Here is a 26520-nt window from a genome sequence, read left to right as displayed (position 1 = left end):
TAGGGTTGCTCTGCACATACCTGGATAGACCACACACCTTCTGTGTCAGGAGGGGTAGTTGTCACTAGCCTATGTCCCCGCTGTGCTCTGGGAACTCAGTCCAAGGGACAATAGTCTAACTCATTGTTCTGTGCAGATGGAGAAGTCTGCCCTAGATCTCCTGGGTTGCCTTGTTAGCAGAAATGACCATTTCACCAGAGTCCCCCCTCCCCACCCCCAGCTAGCTGCTTTCCAACTCTCTGCCAAAAGGTAAACCAAGGCTGGTGTGTGGGGCTTTCCCGGGGGGCCCTTTACACCTCTAGCACTGAAGTGGATCACCAAACCACGGTCTCCCAAGCTCCTTTGCATATGGTCAGTTAGTCGGGAGGAACAGGTCTCTACCTAATTAGGCAACCCGGCAGCTGGGGCCAGGCTGGCTGGGAGCCCCAGCGGCCAGGGCAGCAGCTGCGGGGCCTCTGTAGGGCTAAACAACAGCAGTGCTTGGGCTTAGGCTCCTGATTCTCACACCACAGGGAGGGAAGAACAATGGAGGAACTGCTTCCCCAGATCCTAGGGCTGTCAGGGAAAGGGGAATCTCACAACCTCCCGCTTCCACAAATTCCTAGAAGCCTGGAAACCTTCCCAAGCAAGACCAGGCAGCACCTGTGGGAGAAATCAAGCCTGGTCCAGCCCCACGGCCATTTTCAGTGACACCCTCCGGAGTTCTCAGATGTCCCTGGACATGTCCTCCACCAGATCCTGTTCTCCCCGAACACTGGGATGAGGACCATGTCTAATATGGATGCCTAACTGATAAGAAAGGAAATTTGAGTACCCGGGGTGGGAGACACTCCAAGGTGGTGCTCACTACAGTGGAGTGTCTGGAAGGCCAGGCTGTGGCCCAGGCTGCCCTGCAGTCCTGCCCTGTGATGGCCCACAGGTCACCACCACTCCTTGCTCCACTTCCTGCTCTAAGACCCCACCCCTGCCTCTCCAAACATCACCTCATATATCCAATGAGAGGTGGCCGGCAATAACCCCTACTCCAGGAACTGGTGCTCACCACCAGAACCCTAATATCTTTTTGTTTTGTTTTTCAAAACAGGGTTTCTTTGAATAGCCCTGGTTGTCCTGGCACTAGCTCCGTAGACCAAGTCGGCCTCCAGTTGACAGAGATCCGCCTGCCTCTGCCTCCCAACTGCTGGGATTCAGGTGTGTGGCACCACTAGCTTGCCAGAACCCTAATTTCTTCACATGCCAAGTGCAGCCAGCTCACCTACTCTTCTAGGTGGCTGGGGCACTTGAGGGTCACAATTCAGAAAGAGACCATCACCCAAGGCTAGCAGGGAACCCAGAGGGGCAGAGGGGCTGGCCTGGATCTCTCCCCCAGGCCACTCCTCAGCACGGACTAGGTCACTGCCCTCCTTTGCCCGTCTCCAGAGGGAGTGGGAAGCAGAGCCTGCTCTCAGTTTCCCCTTCGTTCTCTGAACTGCCCTAGACTTTGGGGGTTGGTGGTAAATAGACAGCTAGGCTGACCCAGATGTTTGTCAACAACCCAGGGGAAATTTCCTCCCTAATGCTTAAAATAAAACCAGCATCAAACCTGTCACCACCACCCACCTCTACTGTTTCCTGTTTCTAAAAACTGGAGCCAAGGCAGCCTGCAGGGAGGAAACATCACCAAGCCCCCTCCCCTGTGGGGGACAGTCAAGCCATCCCTCAGAGGTCACCCTTTGTAAACCCAGGGAGCCCTGCTCAGCATCCACGGTTAGCTGCTCGGCCATACAGAGAACTCCCGCCTCCCGCCCCTACTCTGTGGCCTGGTGACTAAGAGTTTTCTCTTGTTGAGCATCCTTGGCAGTCAGCAGGGATCAGGGAGGCGGAAGTTGTCAGGATGCTCCTGCCAGCCTCCTCTCTGAAAGTCCCTTCCTGCCAGAAGGAAACTACTCTCAGCTCTGGTCCACTCAGGCTTCTGGGGAAGGCAGGGATGCTGGGTAAGTCTCAGGTGTGGCCTGCGCTGACACATGAGAGCCACTGGTTCACAAATCATTCTATTCTGTAGGCCCTATCCCAACGCTTCTTATACTCCTTCCCAGGGAACAGAGAAGAGTCCAAAGCCCCCAACCTTGAGAAACAAACATTTGTGTTTATTGGCCACAGAGAATTCAGAGCATCAGGCTCCTAACCAGTCCCTCCTATGGTCTACCCACCTAGGCCAACTGCCAAAGACCAGGAAGAGCAGCAGACAGGCCCCATCCTCTCAACCTCCTCCCCAGGATGAGTTCCCAGGAAGCCAGAGCCCTTTGGGTAAGGAAGAGGAAGTCAGCAAAAGAGGACAGACAGGGAAGAAGGAAATAGGGCCTGGGGCAGACAGACTTGGCAAAGCACTTGATTCCCAAGTCAGTGGAGAGTTAGCAGCCCAAATCCAGTCTCACCCGAGGAACCAGGCAGAAGCATACTTGTGTCATAAACCATGTTAGGGGTGAGGAAGACCAAGAGCAACAGCAAACCTCTGCGGGTCAGTCCTTGCTTGCCAGAGGATGCTGGTCCAGATCTAAATCTTGGCCTCTACACTAAAGTCACCCAAGGGTCTCTGGGTCTATAGGAGGGCAGCCAATGGATACAGGAAAGGACACAGTGCCAACTATCTCTTCACAATGTCCTTCCGGGAAAGCCCGAGTCCAGAAGGCCTAGCCCTCAGTGGCTGGGGGGTCACGTGCCTGCCGCAACCCATACAGCCACTTGATCACACGGGCATTTCGCTCGATCACAGACACCCCATAGGGGACACGCTCCAGGGCCCGCTCTTCCACTGTAGCAGAGCTGCGGCGTGAGCAGCCCCCTTCAGAGCTGCAAGGTCCAGCACTTGGCCCAGCTAGAGACACGATGTCCGAGCTGGCCCTCGCTAGGTGGGCCACCCCCAATTTTCGTGCTTCCTCTGGGTCCAGGCCACAGAAGTTAAAAAAGCGCTCGAGATCGGCTGCTGCCCTGGAAAAGCGCTCACTCAGGTCCGACTTGGAGCGTTGCAGACCAGGGGGCCGGCCCGGGCTGGAAGTGGTAGTGGTACCAGGTGATGGATAGGGCCGAACAGGTGAAGCAGGAAGGGGACGAACGTCCACTCGGCGCACGGCGACCGTACTAGGAGGCGGACGAGGAGGGGTGGTGGGTGGGACCTTGTGGGCAGAACCTTCTGGCCGTCCAGGTGTTCGGCTGGCCTCAGATGGGGACACGGGACTATCACACAGGTTGATGAGGCTGCTAAGGATTTCCAGGTCCAGTTGGGGCCGGCGACCAGAACAGGGCAGGACTCGTCGGCTGGGTGTGAGCACTGCGCCTCGAGGACCAGGGCTGAAGAGGGGCTGTCTGGCCAGCGGGGGCTGCACAGGCTCTTGGCGGGTGTTGGCCACACGCAGGCTCTTGACGTACTTAGCCTTATCAGCCTCCAGGCGTTCCACAGCGCTCGGTTTCCTGGCTCCCCCATCTGCTGGCCTTGGTAGCAGGTATCCGGGGACCTTGGTTCTCAGGCGAAAAGGGAGGGCAGGAGTGGCGGGGGCTCCAGGGCTCAGCGTGTCCACGGGCATGGCCGTTACATACCCCGAGGGAAGAGGCGAGAAGACAGATACAGGAACAAAGTTGGCAGCTGGATATCGAGCTCCGCTGCAAACAAGGGAAGAAGACAGGCTGAGCACGTTCAGACAAAGGCTCACTGGCAGAGCAGCCTGCGCTATTATAAGGTAAAGGGCACGCCCCTTGCCTTGCAAAGAGCCAATCACCAGGCAAAATGTGCTACTGAAAGGCCTGTGGCCCCACCCACAGCATTTCCCTCCAATAGTGGGCGGGGGGGGGGGTGGGCTCGCAAGGTTGAGAGAGAGGAAAGAGGTAGAGAAGCCAGGTCCACTTTAAAGAGAGCACGACAGGCTCAAAGCCCAGGGTCCTCTCAAAAAGCCCTATTTAGGGATTGGAAAACTGAAGCTCAAGGGGGCAACGGACTGACTTAAGCCACCCCTCACTTCCAAGAGTGGGTACTAGCCGTTGGGGTTGAATGACCATCATTCACATCCTACCTGAACTGCACAAAGCCAGATACCACCAACATCCTGCAACTAGCCCAGGCAGAAAGCTTCGCAGTGCCAACCACCTGCCTGGACATGCCAGGCCCACAAGGGGCAAAAAGCAAGAGGCAAGGGAGGAGCAGAAAGTCCCCACCCCCACCCTGGTTGAGTCCAGATTAGGGTAGCTTCCAGGATATGACTCCAAGGACAAGGCCATAGAGATCCAGGCATGTGGATAGGCATAAACATCAGCCCCAAGCTATGCTGCTGCAAGGAACTATCCAGGTCACAGCCCCACCCAGTGCTGTGCTGCTGACCAACCACCATGGAAGAGCTCATGGGCTTGCAGGGTCCAACCCTGGGTGCTCAAGTGTTCCCACAGCTACCCAAAAGTTCGATGTCAGACCATTCCAGTAAGTCAACCCCTGCCATTTGTTTCCAAGGAAACCAGGTCAGGAAGTGCCAGTTCCCCCACCATCCAGGTCCCTCCAATATGCACCATGTTAAAAAAAAAAAAAAAAAAAAAACCATATGCCAAAGCTGGTCTGTAAAGGGGGTGGGCATTTGAGGTCCTCAGCAGCCACTGGCTCCTGAATCATACTAGCCAGGCTGCAGTTCCTCATGGCAGCATGGCAGGCAGCTACTATAGCAGACAGCATGGGCCAGAGCAGGCCCAAACAGTAAAAGCCTCGCCGGAGCAACCAGACATCTCAAGACAAGGATCTCCTCTGTGTGCCAGACGTTCAGGGCTACTCTTGTACCTCCTCCACTGGAAGCCACTGTCACCATTCTGTAGCTGGGAAGACAGACTCTGGGAAGTGACAGGTTCCCACAAAGCCTAGCTTGAGAATACTAATTCCTACCACACCACTCCCCCACGTACAGCACACACACACACAATCCCTTTCCTCATTATATCCATTGGTACCATATAACTTACTGTGGATATAGTTCGTTCTTTCTTTGCTGTCCCCAACTCCCTAAAATGTCAGCTCCACGAGGGCACAGGTTTCGGCTGCTTTGTTCACTGAGTCTCAGCTTCATGGTGTGGCTCTCAATACATGCTAGATATATATTCCACAAGTGTGTCCTGAACTAAAATGCCCACGGGAGTCAGCTGAGGACCATACACTAGGGAGGCCCTGCCCACCGCAGGCAGGTGGGTCCAGGGTGAGAGGGGTCACCAGGACTGGCAATCCAGGACAGGCTTTCTCTAGGTTTTTAACTGTGAGCAAATCCCATCACCACTTTTAAAAGACAAGTGGTACTAAGCAAGCATAGTATGTCTACAGATAGATCTGCTTCTTCATTTGCTCTCCCCACAGAAACCTCAACACAGTTTTGGGGGGTAAGAGGGCTTCTCCCAAGGCTTATGGGGCTGTTGGGCAGAAAAGGAAGGCTGGCCCCCACACAAACAGTGTGTGAACTGGCCTTGCGTGGTTAAGGTCTGCCCAGCAGAACTGCTAAGGTCCTGTCTAGGTAGCCAGACTCTGCCCCACCTCCCTAAACCCCATATCTGCTCTGCCACCCAAACCAGTCCAACCCGTTGGTGGTGGCTGAGGCAGTTCCCTCCCCGACATCACCTGGGAAAGAGGAAAGAGGTCAGAGGGGCAGGGCTAGGGCAGAAGCTCCCACCACCACCTAACACTACATAGAAATGGGGGAGGGGACAGGTGTGTGCTCCCAAGCCTGGTCTGGTAGACACCAGCCTTGCATCTTGTACAAGAGGCAGCTCTTAACAGATTGTTCCCCTATCTATTAAACCCAGTTAAAAATAGACCTCCCCGTGCCTTCGGGTCACCGCTGGAAAGATCAAACGGGTTCGCAGCTCCGGAAACCAGACGCACTGTCAAATACTGAGGCTCTGACTGTGGAGTGAGCAGACCCCGCCCCCTCTGAGGGTCTCTAAGCCCGATCCTGAAGGGCAAACCTAAGCCCCAGCAGGGACAAAGGAGACAGCTGGTAAGAGCTGACTGATCACAATGAGCCAGCGGACCCGCACCAACGCACGTCACAGGGGCCCCTCCAAGAGGAAGCTAGGATCCCGGTCGCCAAGTGAGATATAACGTCTCCTTTGAGGTCTCTTTTCACCACGGGCTTCCAAATGCTGCCGCAAATGGTCCTAAATGCACCAACCTTGAGCCTTTCTGGTCACTGTTCCAGTGCCACAGCCCGACTTCGTCCCTCCCTTCAGGCGCCCAAGGAGTAAGTAGATCAGGACTCCAGGAAAGCCCCTAGTTTGGTTTCGTTCGGGTCGTCGTCCTCACCTGGAGGCAATCCTGGAGACTCAGGCGGCGAGGCTTTGAGCTGAGCGAAGGCTGTGTGACCCCCACCATCTGCTGCCCCTCTCTGAGCAGGAGTTGGCCCACGAATCGGATGCAGAGACTGAAGGGACAATCCCTGATGCGCCCCTCACCCTCAAGCACCGCAACATACCTGGCTGTGCAAGCCGCCTCCTTCCAGCAGCCTGCACGCCTCCCGCCCACCTGGCTCAGGTAGCCCGCTTTTGCGCAATTTCCGGGGCCTGGCAGGTGAACCTGCCGGCTGGGAGTGTTCCAGGAGAGGGAGGGAGGGCCAGGCAGCGACCGCAATGGGTGACTGACTGCCCCACGTGGAAACCTAGCCGGAACAGCGCCCCCAGGCTCACCCAGCCGGGCTCCTATCCGAACTGGAGCCTGCACAGCAGGCAGGATTTGGCGAAGTTGGGCGGGATTCTCGCTGATGTTCTCGGCCAGGCACGGGAAAGTGCTCTTTCTGGGCATTTAACCTTTCCGTGATTAAACGGGGCGCAGTGAGCATTAGTGTGGTCTCGGTAGCCTTCCTATGAGGCAACTCCATTGTCATCAAGCTGACTAATGGAAACCCCAGACAGGCCAGGCTGAGTCACTTACCCGAAGTTGAAGAGGGGGGTTGGGGGGCGGGGCCAGGAGGTGGGGTCCAACCTGGCCACTTTCTCTCCCACCACTCCTTAAATGTCACCCTTTTCTCCTGTGTGCCAGTGGGTGGCTGGGTCACAGTTCCATGTACAAGAGTGGGACCCTGGGGGACAGCCCACCCTCGGCTCTCGCGGCTTGAGGTTGCTGACTACAGTTTTGCACCAGCTAGAAGGATAAAAGAGGGACAGCCACAGCACAGTGGCATGACATGGTCCATTTAACCCTTCAACAGCAGGACCACCAGGGAGCCAGCAATCTGAAACCCATATTTCACAGAGGAGACTACAACCCTACTTGGGGGGACCCTGGGAGGGGTTCATCTGTTCCCTCTGCCAGCCCCAGTCTTTGTCACTTTCCAGGGTATTGTGAGATCCAGGGGCTTCAGATCCAAGGGCCCAGGGAGCACTGTAGTACCCAGGTGGAGGAGGCTGGACCAGGGCCGGAGAGGAGGAGACAGGAAGTGGTCCCTGTCCACTTTCCTTCCCTGAGCACTGTTGCTCCCTCTGGGATGGGGTCCAGGTCACTCATTGCGTGGCCTTAGCTGCGATAACAAAGAAGTTGAAGCCAGCCTGAGGCACTACCAGTGGAATCTACAAACTGCACTTGTCGAGGTGAATTTCTGCACATTTCTTTGGCAGCAGACATTGTTTGAAGCTTTCTGTTGCCATTAGTAGAGGATGGGTGTTTGCTTTTAAAGGGGGGGGTTACAGGGTAGTACAGGTCAGTCTGGAACTCTCTACCCTCTGGAGTTACGTGTGCGCACCGCCATGCCTATCCGAAATTATAAGTGAACTCACTGAGATCACACAGTCGGTAAATGACAGAAGCAGGACTTGAACCCAGGCTTGCACATGGGAAGGAGAGAAACAGATGTGCCTCCTGGGAAAAGCCCGTAGACAGTTTGCTTGGGCTTCATCAGCAGCTGCCGCCTATGGAAACACATCAGCTCACTCAGCTGTCTCGTGGGCAGCAATGGCAGTGTCTCCCTAGCAGATCACACTTCACTGCTATGCCTGATGGCTATATGCATCCAGTGATAAACTCCAGCCTCCCATACAGCCTCCAGTCTCTGCCCAGATCTGCCACCTCTTCCACACTGTCATTCCTGGCCCGGCCACAAAGCCCTCCTGGCTAACCCTTGACAAAGCTCTTTCCTTCTCCAGGGCCTTTGCACCAACTGCTCTCTGTCTACCCCCAGGAGGCCCCCCACAGACCTTCTTGCCCTCTGTTCCTTCACAAAGCACATTGGCTGATCTTGGCATTCCCAGTGTTGACGTGTGATTTCTCAGGTGCCCACTGGACTGAGCCCCACCTCTGCTGTGTGACTTCCTCCCAGAAACAAACGGGAAGAAACACTGCTGACCAAGAGGCTGGAGGAGGCCCAGGCCAGCATCAAGATACACACATGAAACACATGTAGACTTCTGTATGTCAATCACACTCCAGTTTCCAAAGGAAGGAAGGAGGAGGGAGGAAGGGAGGGCCACGGTAAAGGAAGGAGCATAGAAATGCCCTCATCCTCAGCACAGCTCCTTTGTAGGATTTGATAAGATCGGGTCATTTCCCCCTTGTAATTAATACTGAGCTGGCAGTATGGGAAGAGACCAGGAGCCTTAAGCGCCAGTCTCCCCTGGGCTACCACATTACCCTGCCTTTTCCCCCCACCCCTCTGCCAGGCTTCCATCAACCCTGTTCCAGCTGGAACAGTTTCCAGCTATGTCCTGTTCTTCCTCCAAAGATGCAGAGCCAAAATCTTCAGCACTCTGGCTCACCTCACCCAAACCTCCACTACAGGGAACGTCTCCATACCTCAGTTTCTCCCACTATAAAACAGGCCCAAGGCATGGTCACTTCCATCAAAGTGAGAGCCACAAGGACTGCTGGACAAGCAGCTCCCCCAGAACCCAGCTCTGGGGAACGCTTCCACCTGCCCTGCAAGGACAGGGGCAGCAGAGTGGTGTGGTCAGATGCTGTAGCCCACATGAACGAAAACAAAGCCGGGTATGGTGGCACATACGTTAATCCCAGCACCCAGGAGGCTGAGGCAGGAGGAACATGAGTTCGAAGCCAGCCTGGGACACGCGCACACAATCTACAGATTGAGTGAATGTAAGGAACTGCGCTCAACATCACTTTGCTGGACCATTAAAGAAATAGAAATCAAAATCAGTCTCACGCCCATTGGCACAGATCCTACCCAAAACATTCATCACAATGTTGTGCTGGTGAGGAGGGACGACCTTAGAACCCTGTTCAGTGGTGAGGAGAGTGACAGCCACAGCAGACTTCTAAATGCTCATCTCGAAGGACCCACAGTGTGCGAGCCGGCAGAAACCCTCACACTGAGTCCTCAGCCGCATTAGTCACCACTGCCGAGAGGCAGGCACAATGCAAGTGCTCACCAGTGAACGGATGGGTAAAAAAACGTAGAACACACTGGTCCAGTTGACTATTCAGCCTTTAAGAGGGAACGCAGACTGATGTTCATGGTCGGAACTCCAATGAGACCGAGACTGCATGTTCCTACGTAAACAGAGTCAACTACGTACTCCAGGAACAGGGTAGGCTGGCAGTGCGGGGTGTCTGAAGGTGGAAAATGGGCCGGAGAGATGGCGTGGAGTAAAAGTGCTTGCCATACAAGCCTGGTGATCTGAGTTCAGTCCCCTGACCCCCATGGAAGGAGAACTGACCCCTCTCACGTGCCTGCCATAGTATATGTCTCCGTGAAATAAAAGCAGTAATTCCCTCACTTCATAGAGTGGAGGGAAACCACACTGGTAATGGTCTCAGCACGGGGCAGTGTTCCATCCCCAGGCAGCTGTGTGCCCTCTCTTCCCAACAGAAGGGACTTCTAGGGCTGTACCACCCTACCTGTTTCTCTGTCCTCTCAAAGGAAACCTGGCTCAGGCTTGGTAGACAGGGAGGCCTTTGGCTGCTGCAGAAGAGGACTGAGAAGGTTTCAGAAGGTTCCAGGCGGTGAGGAAGAGCCAGCCCAGCTGTCCCGGTCAGACACCCGGCTGGGCATTCTCCAGGCCAGGTTCCGAGCTATTTCCGGAGGTTTCCCTAGGTTCATGCCCTGGCCTGCCCAGGAGTCAGCCTTGCTCTGAGTAGCTTTGCACAAACCTCAGGAAGGGAGTTATGAGTGGGCCGCCATGAGAGGGGCAGGGGCGGCTAGGACAGTGAGCTCCGGCGTGAACCTTTCCCTGCACGCTCTCCACTAACGCAAACTCTGGGGACTCAGTTTGCACCCTGACAAAATGGGAACAATGGCAGACTGGCAGTGAAGGAGAGAGGGAGAGAGAGAAAGAGAGATTACTAACAAACAAGGCCTTAGGGAAGGGCCTGACACAGGATGGGAAGGTGAGGCCTGAGTTAGGCCTATGGCCAGACCCACTTCCAGTCCTCCAGTACCTTGTGCCTAGGCCTCAACTAGGACAGGGTTCTATCCTAAAACTTGCAGATCACACAGCCCATGACAAACCACAGGTAGGGCAGTGACCTCATAACTTTCTGTAGATGCCATCGCCATGTCCCGAGCTTCTCAATTACTTGACTCACAAGCAAGGCTTAGGACGGACTGCAAAGTGCATTGTGCTGTGTGTAATTTTCACCTAGACCCTTTGCTCGGTAATCTACATTCCTCTTGGTGCCACATCAGTATCTAAAGAGTTTCTGATTATTTCCCATCAGCCCCTACTGATGGCCACTCTGTGTCACGTCCAGTTCTTGCTTGCTATGAGCCATTGAAGCAGCATGGTACCTGTCATTTTTGCCTAGAGTAAGGTAGCTAGATGGGGGAGTGTGTGTGTGTGTGTAACAGTGCCTATGCTGGCTCTGCTAGCCAGAGTCCACCTGAGTGACACCACCCAATCCTGCTCCACCCCTGCACAATACACAGCAAATGACCAACAAAGGTTGGCTTTGACCATCTTGGTTCTGCAAGTTTCGGGCACCCTGACATTTTGTGCCTAAAACTGGTGTGCTTGTCATCAGAAGAGGCAGATTTAGGAAGCTGGAGACCAGCCGGGTATACACAGTAAGAAAAAGGCCAGCTGGGCCATGAAAGAGCTGGGGTAGGGAGCATGACACAAGACAGATGGGCAAACACGGCTCCTCCAGAGCCAAAATGAGGCTCAGAGGAAGGGTAGTTCCCCTCAGAAGAGATCCTTCATCGAATCGGCAATTCACTGTATCAAGGACTGAAGACAGCTGCATTGTTAAGTCTGTGACTTTGAGGCAACAGCCTCAACTTCTCAGAACCTCAGATTCCCCACCTATGGAAGGAGGTCACCAACAGGGTAGTAGATAAAAGTCCAGCTTAAATTAGATGCTCCACTTGGGAGGGCCTGACCCTGTACTCAACTCTAAAGTCCAGTTCCAGCAACTCTGGCTTAGAGGCACCTCCAACACATACACGCTAGCACATGCACGCGCGCGGGCGCGCGCACACACACACACACACGCACGCACGCGCACACACACACTAGACCCACATGAACCTTTGGATCTGCAGTCCTAGAGAATCAACCCAACCCCAGGAGGGCCCTCTTGAGGGGACAGCACTGGGACTCCGGACCCTTTAGGCAGAAAAGTTGCCAATGGGGAGGGAAAGGCTATATTCTGAACGGGAACTCCAAGGGCCACAAGGGCAGGGGTAGCCTAGTCCTAGGGATCCTCTGAGTTACATCTTTTCAATAAACCTCTGAAAGAGTAACCCGCTGGGGTCCTGATTTGCTAGGACCTGGGGCTGACTGCAAGGTGGGACAGTGGAACAGCCTGGATCCCTGCTAGCCTCCTGAGCTGAACACTAGACTTGAACTCTCCCCTGTGCTGAGACGCTTGCCTTGCCGGGGTTGATGCGTGGGCACTGCCCCCGGACCCTCTGCCCCCATACCCCATGCTCACCCGCAGCCCACGCCCGGAGGAATCCCGCTCCTCGCTGGCTGCCGAGGCTGGCAGCTGGTGGTCCCCGCGGACCTGAGGAGGCAACAGTGTGTGAAGACCGGCAGGCTCTTCCGAGCGGAGGCCCCAGCTGTCCCACAATCCCGCCGGGAGACCGTCCCCAGGGCCCGGAGGAAAGGGAAGTGAGCCCGCCGTCCCCGGCGCTGCAATGGTTCGCCCCGGACTTCCTGATTGGCCCGTCGCTTCCGTTCGAACGGCGCGCCACCCGGGTTGCCAGGCAACATTAGGAGCGGCAGATGCAGCCGGGCGACTGCTGCCCGGAGCCCAGCTGCCCTTGGCCTTGGCAGACCTTTCTTCTCTTCCTGCTGGATTTCCTCGGTCTCCAGCTGCAAGAGTTACTTGTCCCAAATTTGTCTGCTTGGTTTTGCACAGACCCTACTACCAATATTTTTGAGTTTTGAGGCAGGACCTTAACACATTAAACTAGCCTAGCCCAGGCTGGCCGCAGCCTCCACAGCACTAGGATTTTCGGTCTATACAACACCTGATTCTTTTCACTGTTTTTCTTTTGCGACACGGTCTCGCCAAGTTGCCCAGGCTGACCTTAAATTCATGCTTTCGTCTGAATAGTCCTCAAACTTGCTATCTGCCTGCCTTAGCATGTCTACCCATGAGTTGGTATTAAATGCCTAGTCCCCAAGCTGGGCCCTACTCCCAGCTTAGCAGCTACCTCTCTGTGTGTTTACCCAGTATCTTCTTTCCCTGTCTGTTCCCCTAACTGAGCTTTCTACGTAATTCTTGTCAGTACTCATGACCTGGCTCTGAGATACCTACCTTTAATTGTCTGCACTTTCCGGTTGGGAATATTATTCAGTAACTTGCGATTAAATAACAGTTTAGAACAATGGAGGAACGGTAAGGAAATGTCATGTTTTAAACACACGTCAAAGCGCTCTGTACAGCACACATAGAAACTCAACACATAGTCATACTATTCAAGTAATAAACATGTCTTATTTACAATAACACCAACTGGTTTCTTTTACATTTAAATACATTCATTCTTTGAGAATTGTATAGATACATATATTCATACAATGTATTTTAACCCCTCTCCCCTTAACTCCTCCTACATCCACCCTTGCTTCTTCCTTTTTAATTTTTTATAGGCCACCAAGTCTAATCTGCTGCCCATCTATTCACTGGGGTAGAACCATCCACAGGGCCATGATCAAACAGTCAAGGGCTGCAACCCTTTAAGAAACCGACTTTCCTTCCCCTAGAAACATTCAGCTGTAACTAGCGCCTCAGTTCATTAGCCTCTCCCCTCTCTGCACTGAAATGTTAACTGGCTTGATCTTGTACAGACAACCTCTGTTGCTGTGGTTCACAAACACGCAGAGTCTGTTTTGCTCCAGTCCTTTCTGACCTCTGTCTCTTGCCGTCTTTCAGTCTTGGTCGATACAGATTTCACACATGTGGCAGAACAGTCCACACACTCTTATTCCCAGTCCCTCAGCCATGTGTGCCATCCACGGCACAAGAACCTTTGCTGACGGGGTCTGAGAGCTGCATTCATTTTATAGGTATAGGGATGAATTTAGAAGGCAGTTTAATAGTACTACTTCCATTTAGCAAAAATAACAGCAGTGGGTTTACCCTGGGACCAGTAGCTCCCCAACCATGGGTTCTTTGCCAAACTTGCAATACCACACAGAAGTATCCTGTGCTGTAAGTCCAGCCAAAAAGCTGTTGGCTACCCCAATAGCATCTGTGCCACCATTACACATATGCCATGCTGGTCACTATGGTAACTCGGGGTTCACTTCTGGTAAGATTGTTGATGTCTCTTCTCTCCCAGCAATCTACACTGCACCTTCTGGCTCTGTGAAAACTAACCTACAAGAAAGATGCTTCCTATTAGCACTTAACTTCTTCTGCATATTTCTATGAATTTTGCAAATTTCCAAGTCTTGAACAATCACCGGAAATTTCTTCTAAGTTTTGTTTGTTTGTAGGTGTGTGATGTACTCATACATGTGTGTTAAAGGATGTTTGATCAGCCTGTAAACCCCAAGATTATGTTATGTACTGGAAAAAAAAAATTCTGTCTCTAGTTGTGGAGTGGCTCAGCCCTTAACACACAACTTTAATGCCAAATGATGAAGATAAAGTTAGTTTGTAGAAGGAAGCATTCATGTTTGAAAGTGATGTCTAGTTGAATGGCAAAGTGATGAATCAGAGACACGTAGAGGACAACTTGTAAAAATCAGTTCTCTCCCTCTATCTTGTAGGTTTTAGGAATCTAAGTCTGGTCATCTCCAACTTATGCAATGAGATAAGACATCTCACTGAACCTGGGGCTCAGCTGGTGGCCAGCAAGTGCCACTGAGCCTCCCGTCTCTGCCCTGCCACAGCCCGTGGTCACAGGTATATGGTCACATGTATGGATTTGAACCTGGGTCCTCAGGTTTGCATAGCAAGTGTCTTACACACTAAGGGATCCCCCAGCTCAAGAAAACTTTGTTTGAGGTGCCAGAATAAGTTTAACTTGAGTTAACTGTAGTTCTCGGCTAGTGTTTATATCTGCATTGGTCTATTTGCAGCTGGCCCCTGTTCCATTCGATCAGTTCGTTGACAGAGCACTGGCTGTGTGTCTGCTTTACACAGGCAAAGGAGGCTAATAATGCATCCAGCAATTCAGAAGAGACCTCTGTCAGCAAGGACAGTGGCGTCTAAGGCTATGCCAGTTTCATTTGGTCTGAAAAGCTAATCGGGTCAGGCCTGGTTAATTCTCAGACGGGGAGGTCAGAGGATGCTGCATGGTACAAGGACAGATCCAGGGGCTTCAAGCAACTAACCCCCACTCCCCTGCACCATGCTTACGGGAAATGTACACAAACTGCACCATGTTTTCTATCAAAAGCTTAAATGAGACAAAACTCCATTTAAAAAATTGTAAAGAAACCATTGTCAGAAACCTAATGCCTTCAAAATCAGCACTTCTCAAAAATCAAATAGAGTCTCAAGTTTCATTTTCCATTAGAAACTGTGCTGCTCTGTATGAGTCGATCACAAAAGAACACGAGGCATGGGACGACTTTCCATTAGTAATAAAAGCCGGTGGCCCCCACTGCTGTGCTTGCTAGCATCTATGTGCCACCGGGAAAAATAGCACATCATTCCCCAAAGTAAAACTTTTTACCTTGTAGAAATTCTTTGGATTATGTGACCGTTTTTCTAAGATCCCTCGTTTCTTACAACGTGGGTGCTTTCTCTCCATGGCCAAAGGTCTTAGGGACTGACTCCCGTCCTGGGAGCTGCATTCTGCAGCACCCTTGCAGTGGCCCTGGGTGTGGAGACACTCTCCAGCTCCAGAACTAACAGAAACCTAAAAATAAAAAAGAGAGAGAGCAACTTAGAGGGTCCACAGAGAGAGCCTTGGCAACCAAGCAACTTTACGTAGGAACTAAATGGATTAAAAAGTACTGTTTTGGTGGTTAAAGGTTTGTGGGGGGAGGGGTGAGAATGAGACTAGGGTGACTGTCTTAAGGTCACTCTGAGAATGGGGAACACAGGCCAGGAAACCTCCATCCAGGCAGGACCAAGATAAGGAGCAGTGAGGCTTCTCCCTCTGATATCCCCCATAACCCATTAGAGTGGATGTTGAGGTTCTGTGAATACAGTTCCCAAAACAAGGTAAAGGATAAAAGAGCTGAGGTCCGTAGGAATAGATTCTTGGGGCTTAAGAGATGGCTAAGAACTAACAAGCAAAGGGCACAGGTTCAATTCCCAGCAGCTACAAAGGGCCTCACACTATCTGTAACTGCAGTTCCAGGGGATCTAGTAGTCTCTCATGGCCTCAAACTAAGCAATATATCTGCCTCTGCTTCCAGAGTGTTGGGATTAAAGGCATGAGCCACCACCTCTCAACAATAAAAAGGATGATATTCTCCCAAATAGTCCCCTGAGGCACAAGCTCCAATAATGGGTAAATACCTCCTGTAACAAAATGAAGCTGAGGACTCCGGTAGATCACATGAGGTGACAGGTCAACTGGATCAATTCCTTGGAACTTGCTCTATACCTGTCCTGATTTGATATTAGTGTTGAGTATTCTTTTCTCTGCTGAGAAGAGGGATAAGAACAAGGAACTCTTGAGAGAGAAAAAAAATCATCCCAGAATACAGGTGCTGTGGCAGCAGATGAAAATGTCCCCAACCAACAACCCATAGGGAATGAAAGCAATGAGGTAGGTCGAGGCCATACCATCAGGAGGGAAATTCACTACCCTGGTCCTGGAATATGGAAAAAGCCTTCACTGTGCAGCAGGAGGAAGCAGAGGCTCATGAAGAGTCCCCAGAAAGAGTGAAGAGCCCTTTGGAACATGGGATGCTAAAATTACATTTGGTAACTAACACCTGGCCAGACATAGCAGGAGAGTTACAGAAGAGTGGGGGCAGGGTGGAAAGTCAGAAACTTGAGTTATAGAGGGAAACCCAAAGGCCTATGCTAACAAAGAATAAAGAAAAACAAGAGCAAAAGCCTTTGTAAAATCAACTATAAAACAATCTCAGCAGTAAAGCAGGACCCAGGAACTTAAGGTTCAAGTCACCAGGCAGAAGAGGCTTGACTCTGTTTTCTTCTCTGTTGCTGTGATAGCACATCGACCGAAATCAATGTGTGGGAGTCAGGTTGGTATTGTTCTACATGTGGTCCCCGGTCCCCACTGATTCAAAGTCAGGGCTGGAACTGAAGCAGAAACCACGGAACACGCTTCTTACTGGCTTGTTTTTTGTGGCTTCCTGTTTGCTTTCTGATTGAACCCAGGACCAACTGCCCCAGGTGGCACCCCTCACAGCAGGCTGTTCCCTCCCACATCGATCATTAATAGAAAAACTGCTTCACAGATAGATATGCCTACAGGCCACTGTGATGGAGATGTTTTCTCAATGGAGATTCCCTCTTCCCAGGTGATTCTAGATTGTGTCATTTGAATAAACAAAACAAACAAAAAAAACTGAAAAGGAAACTGTTACAACCCCCTGTATGACTGGGGCAGAGGGAAAATGCCAGGGAGAAAAGAGAAAGCAGTGTTATAAATGTACATGGGGTGAAAGGGTAGTTCAGGGGGATTCCCCCATCTTAGAAAACAAACAAACAAACAGATTCCTTTTTAGCAGGTTCCAGTGGGGATGCCCCATGGTCTACAGGTGGGACAGAGGGAAAGGAAATGACTTTTCTGGCTGTGTGCTGCTCTCCAGACCAGGGAGAATGTCTTCTGACAGGTAACGTTGCACTTACAGGATTAAAACACACACACACACCCCTCTATTTCTTGTTTGCACAGAAACTTTTACTTCAAAGTCACTGATATCTCCAAGCCGCCCACAAAAATGGAAACTTTTTATAACTCTCTGGCTGGGTCAGACCATCGAGGAGGAAAGGGTGTAAAAATCCAAGCAGAAAAGAGTCTCACCGTAGGAGCAGAGCTTGTCACTAAATGTATGCATCCAGGTGATCCAATTCACTACGAGGTGCACATGGTTTCAGTTCTCGTTTAAGGGAATGAATTAAGACAAAGGTATGGGAGATGAGGGCAAAAGCCAAGTCACAGAAGGTCTGAGCAAGTTCTACAAAGCCTATGAAGGACGGAGCTTAGGATGACAGGTGTCTGATGATCAAAGGTCATTCCCTGTTGAAATCTCCAAGGCTATGCCAATCTACTCAGAGCAATCTTTAAGAAAAGCAGGAATGTCTGATGGAGAGACTTACTTGGGGTTTTGCTAACTCTGCTAGGATTTAACTACTTGGGGAAATGGAGTCATAGCAAGGATCAAGATTCATTTAAAACAGCCTAGGCTGCTTTGTCTAATCCTTACCTCCATGCTACACAGAAGCAGAGTTGCATGACTTCGAAGGCCATCCTTCTGGCTTTCAACTACCAAGTCCCAACTGCCTACACCAGTGAAGAGAGAAGGGTCAGGAAGGGACAACCTCTTGGCTTCCAAGGCCAGGACTCAAGGCACAATGGGACCCTCTGCAAATCACTCGATTTAAAAGGCTGTAATATCTCCAGAGACTGGACTCCAAATAGTGCACATCTTATAAGAGGGGAGTCTCCGGAAACCCCAGGCTATGTGTGCTGCAACACCGGTTATCACTGTTGCTGAACATGTGTGTGGGTTATGTAGGACTTAGAAAAAGACAGGCAAAAAGAAGAAAAACGTATGAAACACCTCAGAATCTGAGCCCCTGAGTATCCGGGAGATGCCACAGCAATATCCAAAGTGAGTCAGCTGGCATAGTTACTATGGTTACTGTAAACCACCTAACTGAATGAAAGCCTTCTGTCTCCTCCATGAAGATGTAATGCAGGCATCCTTAGAACCCACAGAAAATACCAAGTCAGACAACAGAAGCCGTTTTCCTGCCACCGTTCTAAACCTGATTGGACAACAATAATAATTCATTCTGAAAGAATCGGATCCTTAAATGACAAATTACTATGTTAAGTTTAGAGTCTCATTGCCTTGGGCTAAGAGTTTGACTGTAGCCTTTGCTTGGAATCCCCACATCCCTCTGAAGGACCTCACACTGTCCCTTAGGCTGGAAGGACCTTACCACGTGGAAGCTATGTGCTGGGCCTCTTCTCCAGTTTGCTTTCTCCTAGATGACAAGACCCTCCTGCTCTGACCTGTCACCCATTTTTACAACCAGAGAATTGATCAATGATAAAAGTCTAGAAGGAGAACTAATTGGAACTGACCTGGGTACCATTAGCCAGGAAAACAAGGTCTGGATTGGCTGAAGGAAGTTGGACACATTACCCCAGTATAAAGGAGCTGCTACAGCAGTGTCCAGGAAAACTGGTGGATCCTACCACAAGGAGATCTTTGGAAATGAAGACTAAGAAAGAATTGTCTTTAGCCTTTTTATTCTGGAGGAAGATGGTGGGAAACTCAGTGAACAATGTGAGTAAAACAACCCTTGCACTAACTCTTCATTCTGGTCCATGTCTGGTCACACACCACTGAACCTAGACAGCTAGAGATTCCCAAGGTTGACCATGGGTAGTGGAAACTTAAGATTTAAAGCAGACTGTAAAGGTTGGAACTGGGGTAAGGGGGTGGTGAATGAAGGGTTAGGATGGGTTGAATATTCAGTGCCTTACATCAGAGGGACTGTTACCATCAAGGGGCCAGAAACTTGGGTGGCTCTGTTCCACTCCACAGGACCACAGTGGTCCTCAGAATAGAACACATGATATTCCTTTTCATCCTGTAAGTCAATTTCCTCTCTCTTCCCGACCACCTAGGAACTGAGGCAGAGACTGCAGAATCACCTCACCTCTCTTGTTACAATTATTCCTCCGGCCTTGGAAGGTGAGGAGAGAAATTGGGATTCTTGGGAAATGTGTCTGGAGAGAAGGCCTCTGCACCTTTGAGGATGTAACATGTGCTACCCTGTGTGTTGGCGGGGGGGGGGGGCAGCCTGGTGGTATTTATAGGACCAGTAATAGAAATCTCACCAGCCAGTTGGAGTAGGCCCTTTACTTTGGTCTGATTGGCTGGCACTTTGACTATTGCATACCCTTTCATTGAGAAGGGTGCGTCTGAGCTGGACAGCAATGGCACATGCTTTTAATCGCAGCACACAGAGAGGCACATAGTTGTTTATATGAGTTCAAGGTCAGCCTGGTCTATAGAGCAAATTCCTGGACAGTCAAGGCTACACAGAGAAGCCCAGTCTTGAAAAGAAAAGCAGAGGGTGGGGTGTTTCTGGCTGTAGGATGGACATCTGACACTCTACTAGAGGGCCAAGAGGAGTCTCTGAGGAGTTTAAGGCTAGGAACCCAATAGCAGGATTTGAGTTAGTACTACTCTGAGCACCTACTATAAATTAGAATGTAGATGGATATAAATGTATGGATCGGATGCCTGTTCCATGTACTAAGTTACACCAGGAGCTCTATCGAGGGTACACATGACTGACTGGATATCATCAGTGGGATGGGATGTGTGGGAAACAGGCCAGCTCTAGACAGGACATCTGCAGAAAAGGGTGGTGTCCATGTGACAGCAGTGGTCAGTGCTGTGCTTTCACTGCTGATGACGTGGCTCCCGGTGGCACAGTTATAAAGGCTGGCTGGAGACTCTGCTCAGTTAACTAACACCTTGGAGGGAAAGGATCCTTCTTCTAATCTAGAGGAATGACGGTTTGGAAAATGGAAAGGGATTATAACTTCACTTCTCAACTTAATATCAGCTGGGCACTGTGTGGTCCTGTGCACGTGACCGTTAATCCAAAGACTCGTTGAAAACAACTGTATTTGGCAAACCTCCCTCATCATAGAAAATAATATGTTATCAGTGAGTAGTTCAGAACAGGAAGGCCAGGCAATGCTGACTGGGTTGGAAGAAGACAGATATAAACAACGGGGAACCTTGGGAAATACAAACAAATGTGCTGTCTGTTCTACCAAAAGATTAGATGAGACAAAAATCCTACTTAGAAAAGAAGAAAATAAGAAACAAGCCACTTGGCAGAAATTCAAATTCCTCCGGGGTCAGCACTTCCTGAAATCAAAATATATGTTTATTTCATTTCTCCTCTGCATTAGTCAATTACCCTGAGGTGAGTAACATTCAAACCGACTGTGCAGAGTACCCTTCACAGTATCTTTGGAATGTTGTGTCTTTAAAAATGCACTATCTATTAATAAATACAAAATATCCTTATAAAAAAAACGAAGGAAATGAACTGAACGGAAGTTCCAGAGGTCAACCCCTGGCTAACCTCAAGCTCCAGCTACTTTGGTTTTTTGAGACAGGCTCTCTTCTTAATAGGGCACTTGGGATTAGAACTCAGGTCTTCACGCTTGTTTGAAGGTGCCTTACCAACTGAGCCACCTCCCTAGCCTCTCCAACTGCTAGTCACAGCTGAGTCAAAGTAGAAAGCAGTGGGGCAGCCTATGGTCCTAAACTAGCCAGACAGCCGAAGGATAAACAATTAAAACTGGGTATCTTCCCTGCCCAAAGCTGACGGAAGCTAAAGGGTGAATTCATGGCGATAAATGCAGATGTGTATCTAAGACACCTGTCATGAGTTAGGGTACATGCAAAATAGCTGTCAACTGACTACAGAATTGTATTATATGATTCCCAGCACCAGCCAATTATGTTAAAGGCCACAGGGGATGCTTGCACAGGTACTCCCTGCTTGCTGCTTACTAGAAAGCCTTGTCCCAATAGACATTCGCCCCCTGCCCCCCTAAACCATCCTGTGTGATGGTGGTGTGTTAGGGCCTGCGCTGGCTTGAATAGAATAAAGACCTTGATGTGAGTTGCATCAGATTGGATTCTGTCTGGTTTTTTGGGGAACCACTAATATTTTCCCCTGGCACTACACCACCATCCTCAGAGACTTATCTGACCCCAATAATTTCCTACAGGACTCATCTCAAGGTGCCATCGCCACAGCAGGCAGTTAGAGCCTTGCCAGAGGGGTTTAGGGGATACAAACAGCTTGTCTGTACACAGGATTATCCAAAGTGACTACTTGGGTGCCAGTCTGGATCTCCTCAGACCCTAGCTGAGAGGTTGGAACCGGCTGAGCCAGATGCCAAGGCAGAGTGATCCGTGTCTCCCAGCGAACAGTCCTCCAGGAGACGAGGCACAGGCTGGCAGCTGAGGGGTGCAGGAGAAGGGGAAACAAATGGGTCTGAGCACCCGAAGGGAGCTGGTCCCATCAGCTCTCTACTGGGACCACCATGTTGCAAAGGCAGAGATGAAGTTTGAATTTGCAAGTCCAAGAGTTTTATTATTTATTTAATATTTACTCCTGTTGGGCTGGAGAGATGGCTTAGCAGCTAAGTGCACTGGCTGTTCTTGCAGGGGACCCAGGTTCCATTCCTGGCACTCACGTGTAACTCCAGTTTCTAGGGATACAACACCTCCTTCTGAGGCACCAGGGCCACGTGTCATGCACAGACATTCACTCAGACAAAACACCGATACACATAAAACAAAAATAAAAGTTGAGCGTCTTTTATTTATGCAACTGCGTCTGTGTGTGTGTGTTTGCCACAGATTGAGGATTCTCGGAGCTGGGGATGTGGGCATTTGTGTGCTGCCTGATGGAGCCTCTAGGAACCGAACTCAGGTCTTCCGCAGAAGCTGCCTCATCAGCCCATCCCCATAGTTTTAAGCTGTGGCGGATGCTATTTACAGGGTTTCCAGAATTAATTAAATTAAGCTTACTTTACAAAGCAGAGCAAAGGTCAACTAAGAAACCTTAGTTCATCGAAGGAGCTGGTGGATCCTGTGTGTGGTGATCACAAGCCACTCTGGAAAAGCCAGACTCGACACACAGAAGAGGTGGCCCTGTCTATCTACACAGAGCAGGTGGCCAAAGCAGGAGGGGACAGATGGCAAGGGCTAGAAGGAGAGGCTTGCATCTTCCCTAGGGCTATGGGGGAAGATTCTCCCCTCCTCCATCCTCTGTCCACATCAGGGGAGAGGTTGGGGGTCAGAGGCTGCCCTGACAGATGGGATTTTGCAAAGAAAAGGGGCTAGGAGGGAAAGATGCCCCCAGACTGCTAACCTCTCATTAAAGGAAACTGCTTTGTCCCTTATGCCCTCCCTAACCCCAGATGGCAGGGCCAGGAGGGAGCAAGGACTAGGGAAAGTAGCCCCTCTCCCAGCAGAAGTTCATGGCCCAGGGACAGAACCATTGTAGAAGCCTGAGACCTTGTACACCCCTGACCCCCACACAAAGCGCAGGCCTTTCAACTTGAACCATCCCTTTGTGACGCTTGCTAATCGAGCCCAAGTGAGCTTTAATCCTGCCTCAGGCTTGCAGCCCACAGGTGCCTACTGACAGCCCCTTGGCACAGGCTCCCCTCCTGCATCCTGCCTACACACTGCCACTCAGCACCTGCCCCTAGTCCTCTCCTGAGAACCTCAAGTACCAGCAGGCTCCTGTCTACCATCTGCTCCCCATCCTAACCCTTCCTTTGGCCTCTGTGTCTCTTCCCAGCCTCTCTTTCATTTCCACTTAATCAGTTGACTGTGAAGTCCCTAACACTCTGAGGAACTCAGTGCACCACATGGATGACACCTATAGTTCATTATCTTCCTGTCTTCTTAATCGTCCCAACTCCTGAACCCCACGCAGGGATCTAGCCTGCCCCTCCCTGCCTATAAGACAACCCAGCACATAGTGGATATTCCACAAATATCCATAAGAAAAGCAACAGGTTAGGGAAGAGCTGAAGGCCAAACACGCATCCCAAATGCCAGAGAGGCAGACTTGACCCAGAAAAGGCGAAATGCACACAAATCCCAGCAAATGCATGTGCTCCTGTTGTGCTGGGCTAAGCCACACTTGTCACCCTCAGCTGTCCTGCCTCAGATGTCCATGTCCATACCCAAGGCTGGAGGGTTTACCTGAGCCAGAACACAGTGAAAATAGAGTGTCTGGCCTGGAGAAGAGACTGCTGAGGAGCCTGACGGAGTGGGATGGGGTCGGCGTAGGGACCTGCCCTGAGCTATGAGGTCTCTCTTTTCTGAACAAAACCAGAACATGGGAAGGCCCACACTTTCCAGACTCCTACAGCTAAAGGACATTCCCAGGAAGAATCTTAGAGGCCACTTGTCACGTAGGGCAAGGGCCACCTCCCACACCTTAGACCTCAGAGCTAGGGACTCCTTCCTGGAATTCTTTGAGATCATAAGACATGGGTCACACAGCTTAAAGTTACCCAGCCGACGTCTTCACCCTTCCGGGATCAGAGCAGACTCCATCCACGATGTGCACTGTTTCAAGTTCACCGTTCTGTAAAGCTCTCGTCACATTTGAAGGACATCAAGGGACCCGCTGTGTCAGCCGTTGTTCAAGGCAACAGTTTCAAAGCTTCAGGCTAAGGTGTGTGGTGAGGAAAAGTCCCCATGCCTCTAACTTAAGAAAGAGCTTCAGGAAGAGACAACAGCACGCAGCAGGTGCTGACAAAGCCAGTGTGATGGAAGAGTGGTCCTCAATGTTACTGATCCCTCCCATGCCTGAAAGGATTCCCACAGAACCTGACCATGTTGACTTAAAGAGAGAGAATGTTCCAAAAGACAAACACCATGGCAGGTTCTGGGTAGTGACTGAACTCGGTAGGAGGAGACAAGAGCCAGAGACTGAGCCAGGTAGGACAAACTTTCTGCATGGACACACCAGCCCTGTCTCCAGGATGTCTCAGCCCTGGGCATCCTCTGCGCCTGTGGCTGCTTCCCCTGCTTCTCCATCCTGGGGATGGCCTCTGGTGCACTGTGTGCCCGCACATCAGACTGAGCAGGAAGGAAAAGGCGCAGCTCAGCTGTTCCCCTGGAGACCAGGCGGTGTCACTGTGAGCTGAGGCAGTGCTGCTGGACACAGCTTCCCTTCCTGACACTTTGCATGAGGATGACACTTCTGTGTCCCTTTGTGACTGGCAGAGACTCTGACGTCCGGGCTGTCCCCAATCCATCTGTCTGCCTGTTGTGCACAGAGGAAAGATGGCCAGAGCACAGAAAGGTATCGAGGTTGGGCACAGGAGGAGAGGGACAGGGTCCCCTCCCCCATCTTGGATGGCTATGGTACCAGGGGGCTAGGCTTCTCCTCAGTCATGCCCCTTTGCACTGCCACTCCAGACCCCATGCCCGGCTCGGGTAGGAACCCCAGTTATCCTCCCCTCTTCCCTCCCCATTAGCCCCAAATCCAGTCTTTCAACATCTGTGTGAGCTTAGCGTTCAACAGCTGAGCCATCTCTCCAGCCTTTTAAACATGTCATGTTGCAGGTCCTTCTGTAGGACGGGGATGTGGGGGTCCACTCGTGCCTCAGATAGAACCCAGAGTCAAACCCAGTCCAGACAGGATCTCTGCCACTCAGCTCGGTGCCTCGCTCATGTTTTTCTGGAGATACTTGTAGCACTGGCTGGCCTTGAACTTGAGACTCTCCTGCATCTCCTCCCAGGCCCTAGGGTAACGAGGTTGCACTGTCATGCCTGGCACTGTTGTCTGCTGAACATGAGCCGTCTCAGCCATGAACAGAACAAACGTGGTCCCCAACTGTCTCCCCAACTTTAATAGGATGCATGAATGAACACACAGTATACCATAATTGTACTAAACTCCAGAGCATCTCAACCAGGTAGGCACTGGGACAGGGTTACTTTGGTGAAGCACTCACTTCTGGAGGCAAGAGTGAGCAGAGAAGCCAAGGGTGGAGGGGGTGTACCTTTAATCCCAGCATTTGGGAGGCAGAGGCAGGCAAGCAGATCTCTGAGTTCAAGGTCAGCCTGGTCTGTGGACTGAGTTCAGGACAGCCAGGGCTACACAGAGACACCCTGTCTCTGGGGATTGAGCACCTGAATAAGCTGAAGAAGGAACCATGCTGCTGCCTCAGGGGAAGGGCCTGTGAAGGGAACAGAGAATGCAAAGGCCCTGGCCCAGGAAATAAGTTTGTCACATGACACAAACTTCAAGGAGCCCATTAAGGAGTTGAGTAAAGCCTGAAACAGGAAGGGAAAAGAAGCCACCCAGCTTCCTGCCACAAGTGAGCAGGAGGCTGGCTACCCTACAGGACGATGAGGCGCTGTGCAGAGAAAGGACAGGCAAACAGCATCTTTGGGGCTGTCTCAAGTGATTGCCACCTTTGTCAGGCCGTGAAGGAGGCTGGGTGGCTGGTGCCTGAGGGGGCTTGTGAAAGGCTGAGTCCTGGGTCCCACCGGATCTCTGGAGGGGTCAGTCAGACTCGCAGTCCCCAGCAGCCCTTCCCCTGCCGGGAACACTGAAATCCCAGGGAAGACAGCCTCCAGCCCAGGTCTCCTCCACCGCTCCATGGCACTTCTCAAGTTCTCCAGATACCGCCACCTGGTGGTAACTTCTTGAAGCTGCAAGCACTCAAGTTCTCCGGGCAGGCAGTCAGGGTGAGGTTTGCTCTTGATCTCCCACTCAGACCTGGCCTCATCCAAACTAACACTTTCACCTGCTCACACCCTCCCGGGGTACCGGCTTGCGCAACAGTCACTCCGGATACTAACAAGCGCTCCCCACCATGTATATACCCTGCTCTAGCCCTACCCTGTGACTGAGGAGTCCGGGATCGGCTCTCTGCCCCACCCCATTCCTCAGATTTGGTTAGAGGGCATGTAACTCCTTACCTGTGATCTGTTTGCATGAGACTCCCTCCATTGCTAACCCCTGGCATGCCTAACACAGATGATGTGTCCAACGTTTTACATTAGGGCATGTCATCCACAGAGAACCGCGCAATAGACTTACCAAAAAAATTTAAATCTTGTTGTGTAAGCTCACAGTTTTGTGTCAAGCCCTATCAATAGCTACATTTAGTCACATTTAGCATACATGCCTGCTAATTGTAGACATCTTTCACAGAAAAATAAAGGGACCCGTCACCTTCCTTGACCCATGTGCCAAGACCTTTACTGATGCAGAATAAATTAGCATCAGTGTGTTCTTCTTACTTACTCTTTTAAAGTGTGTTATAAGTTTAGGTTAAATAATCAACAGGTTTACAGATTCACAGATGGTTAAAATATATCCGTTCAGGCCAAAGTTCCCTTTGCTTTCTCTTCCTCCCCCTTCCTGCGCTCTTTTATCCC

The 26520-nt window shown here is 51.1% G+C and overlaps 1 protein-coding gene across 1 annotated transcript; it reads right to left on the bottom strand.

The window, feature by feature from the left end:
- Positions 1-2669: 2669 nt before the first annotated feature.
- FAM110A (family with sequence similarity 110 member A) lies at positions 2670-12000 on the bottom strand (the record flags this gene model as incomplete). The annotated part of the gene is made up of 2 exons (XM_080925406.1): positions 11873-12000; positions 2670-3636 (listed from the first exon to the last, which is right to left on the bottom strand). Exon 2 carries the CDS (start codon positions 3558-3560, stop codon positions 2670-2672), a length of 891 nt encoding a protein of 296 aa, XP_080781532.1. The 5' UTR covers positions 3561-3636; positions 11873-12000.
- Positions 12001-26520: the final 14520 nt, after the last annotated feature.

The sequence above is a fragment of the Micromys minutus genome (genome assembly GCF_963924665.1).
Source record: "Micromys minutus genome assembly, chromosome: 11".
NCBI lineage: Eukaryota > Metazoa > Chordata > Mammalia > Rodentia > Muridae > Micromys > Micromys minutus.
This window is presented reverse-complemented; position numbering and strand designations above follow the sequence as displayed.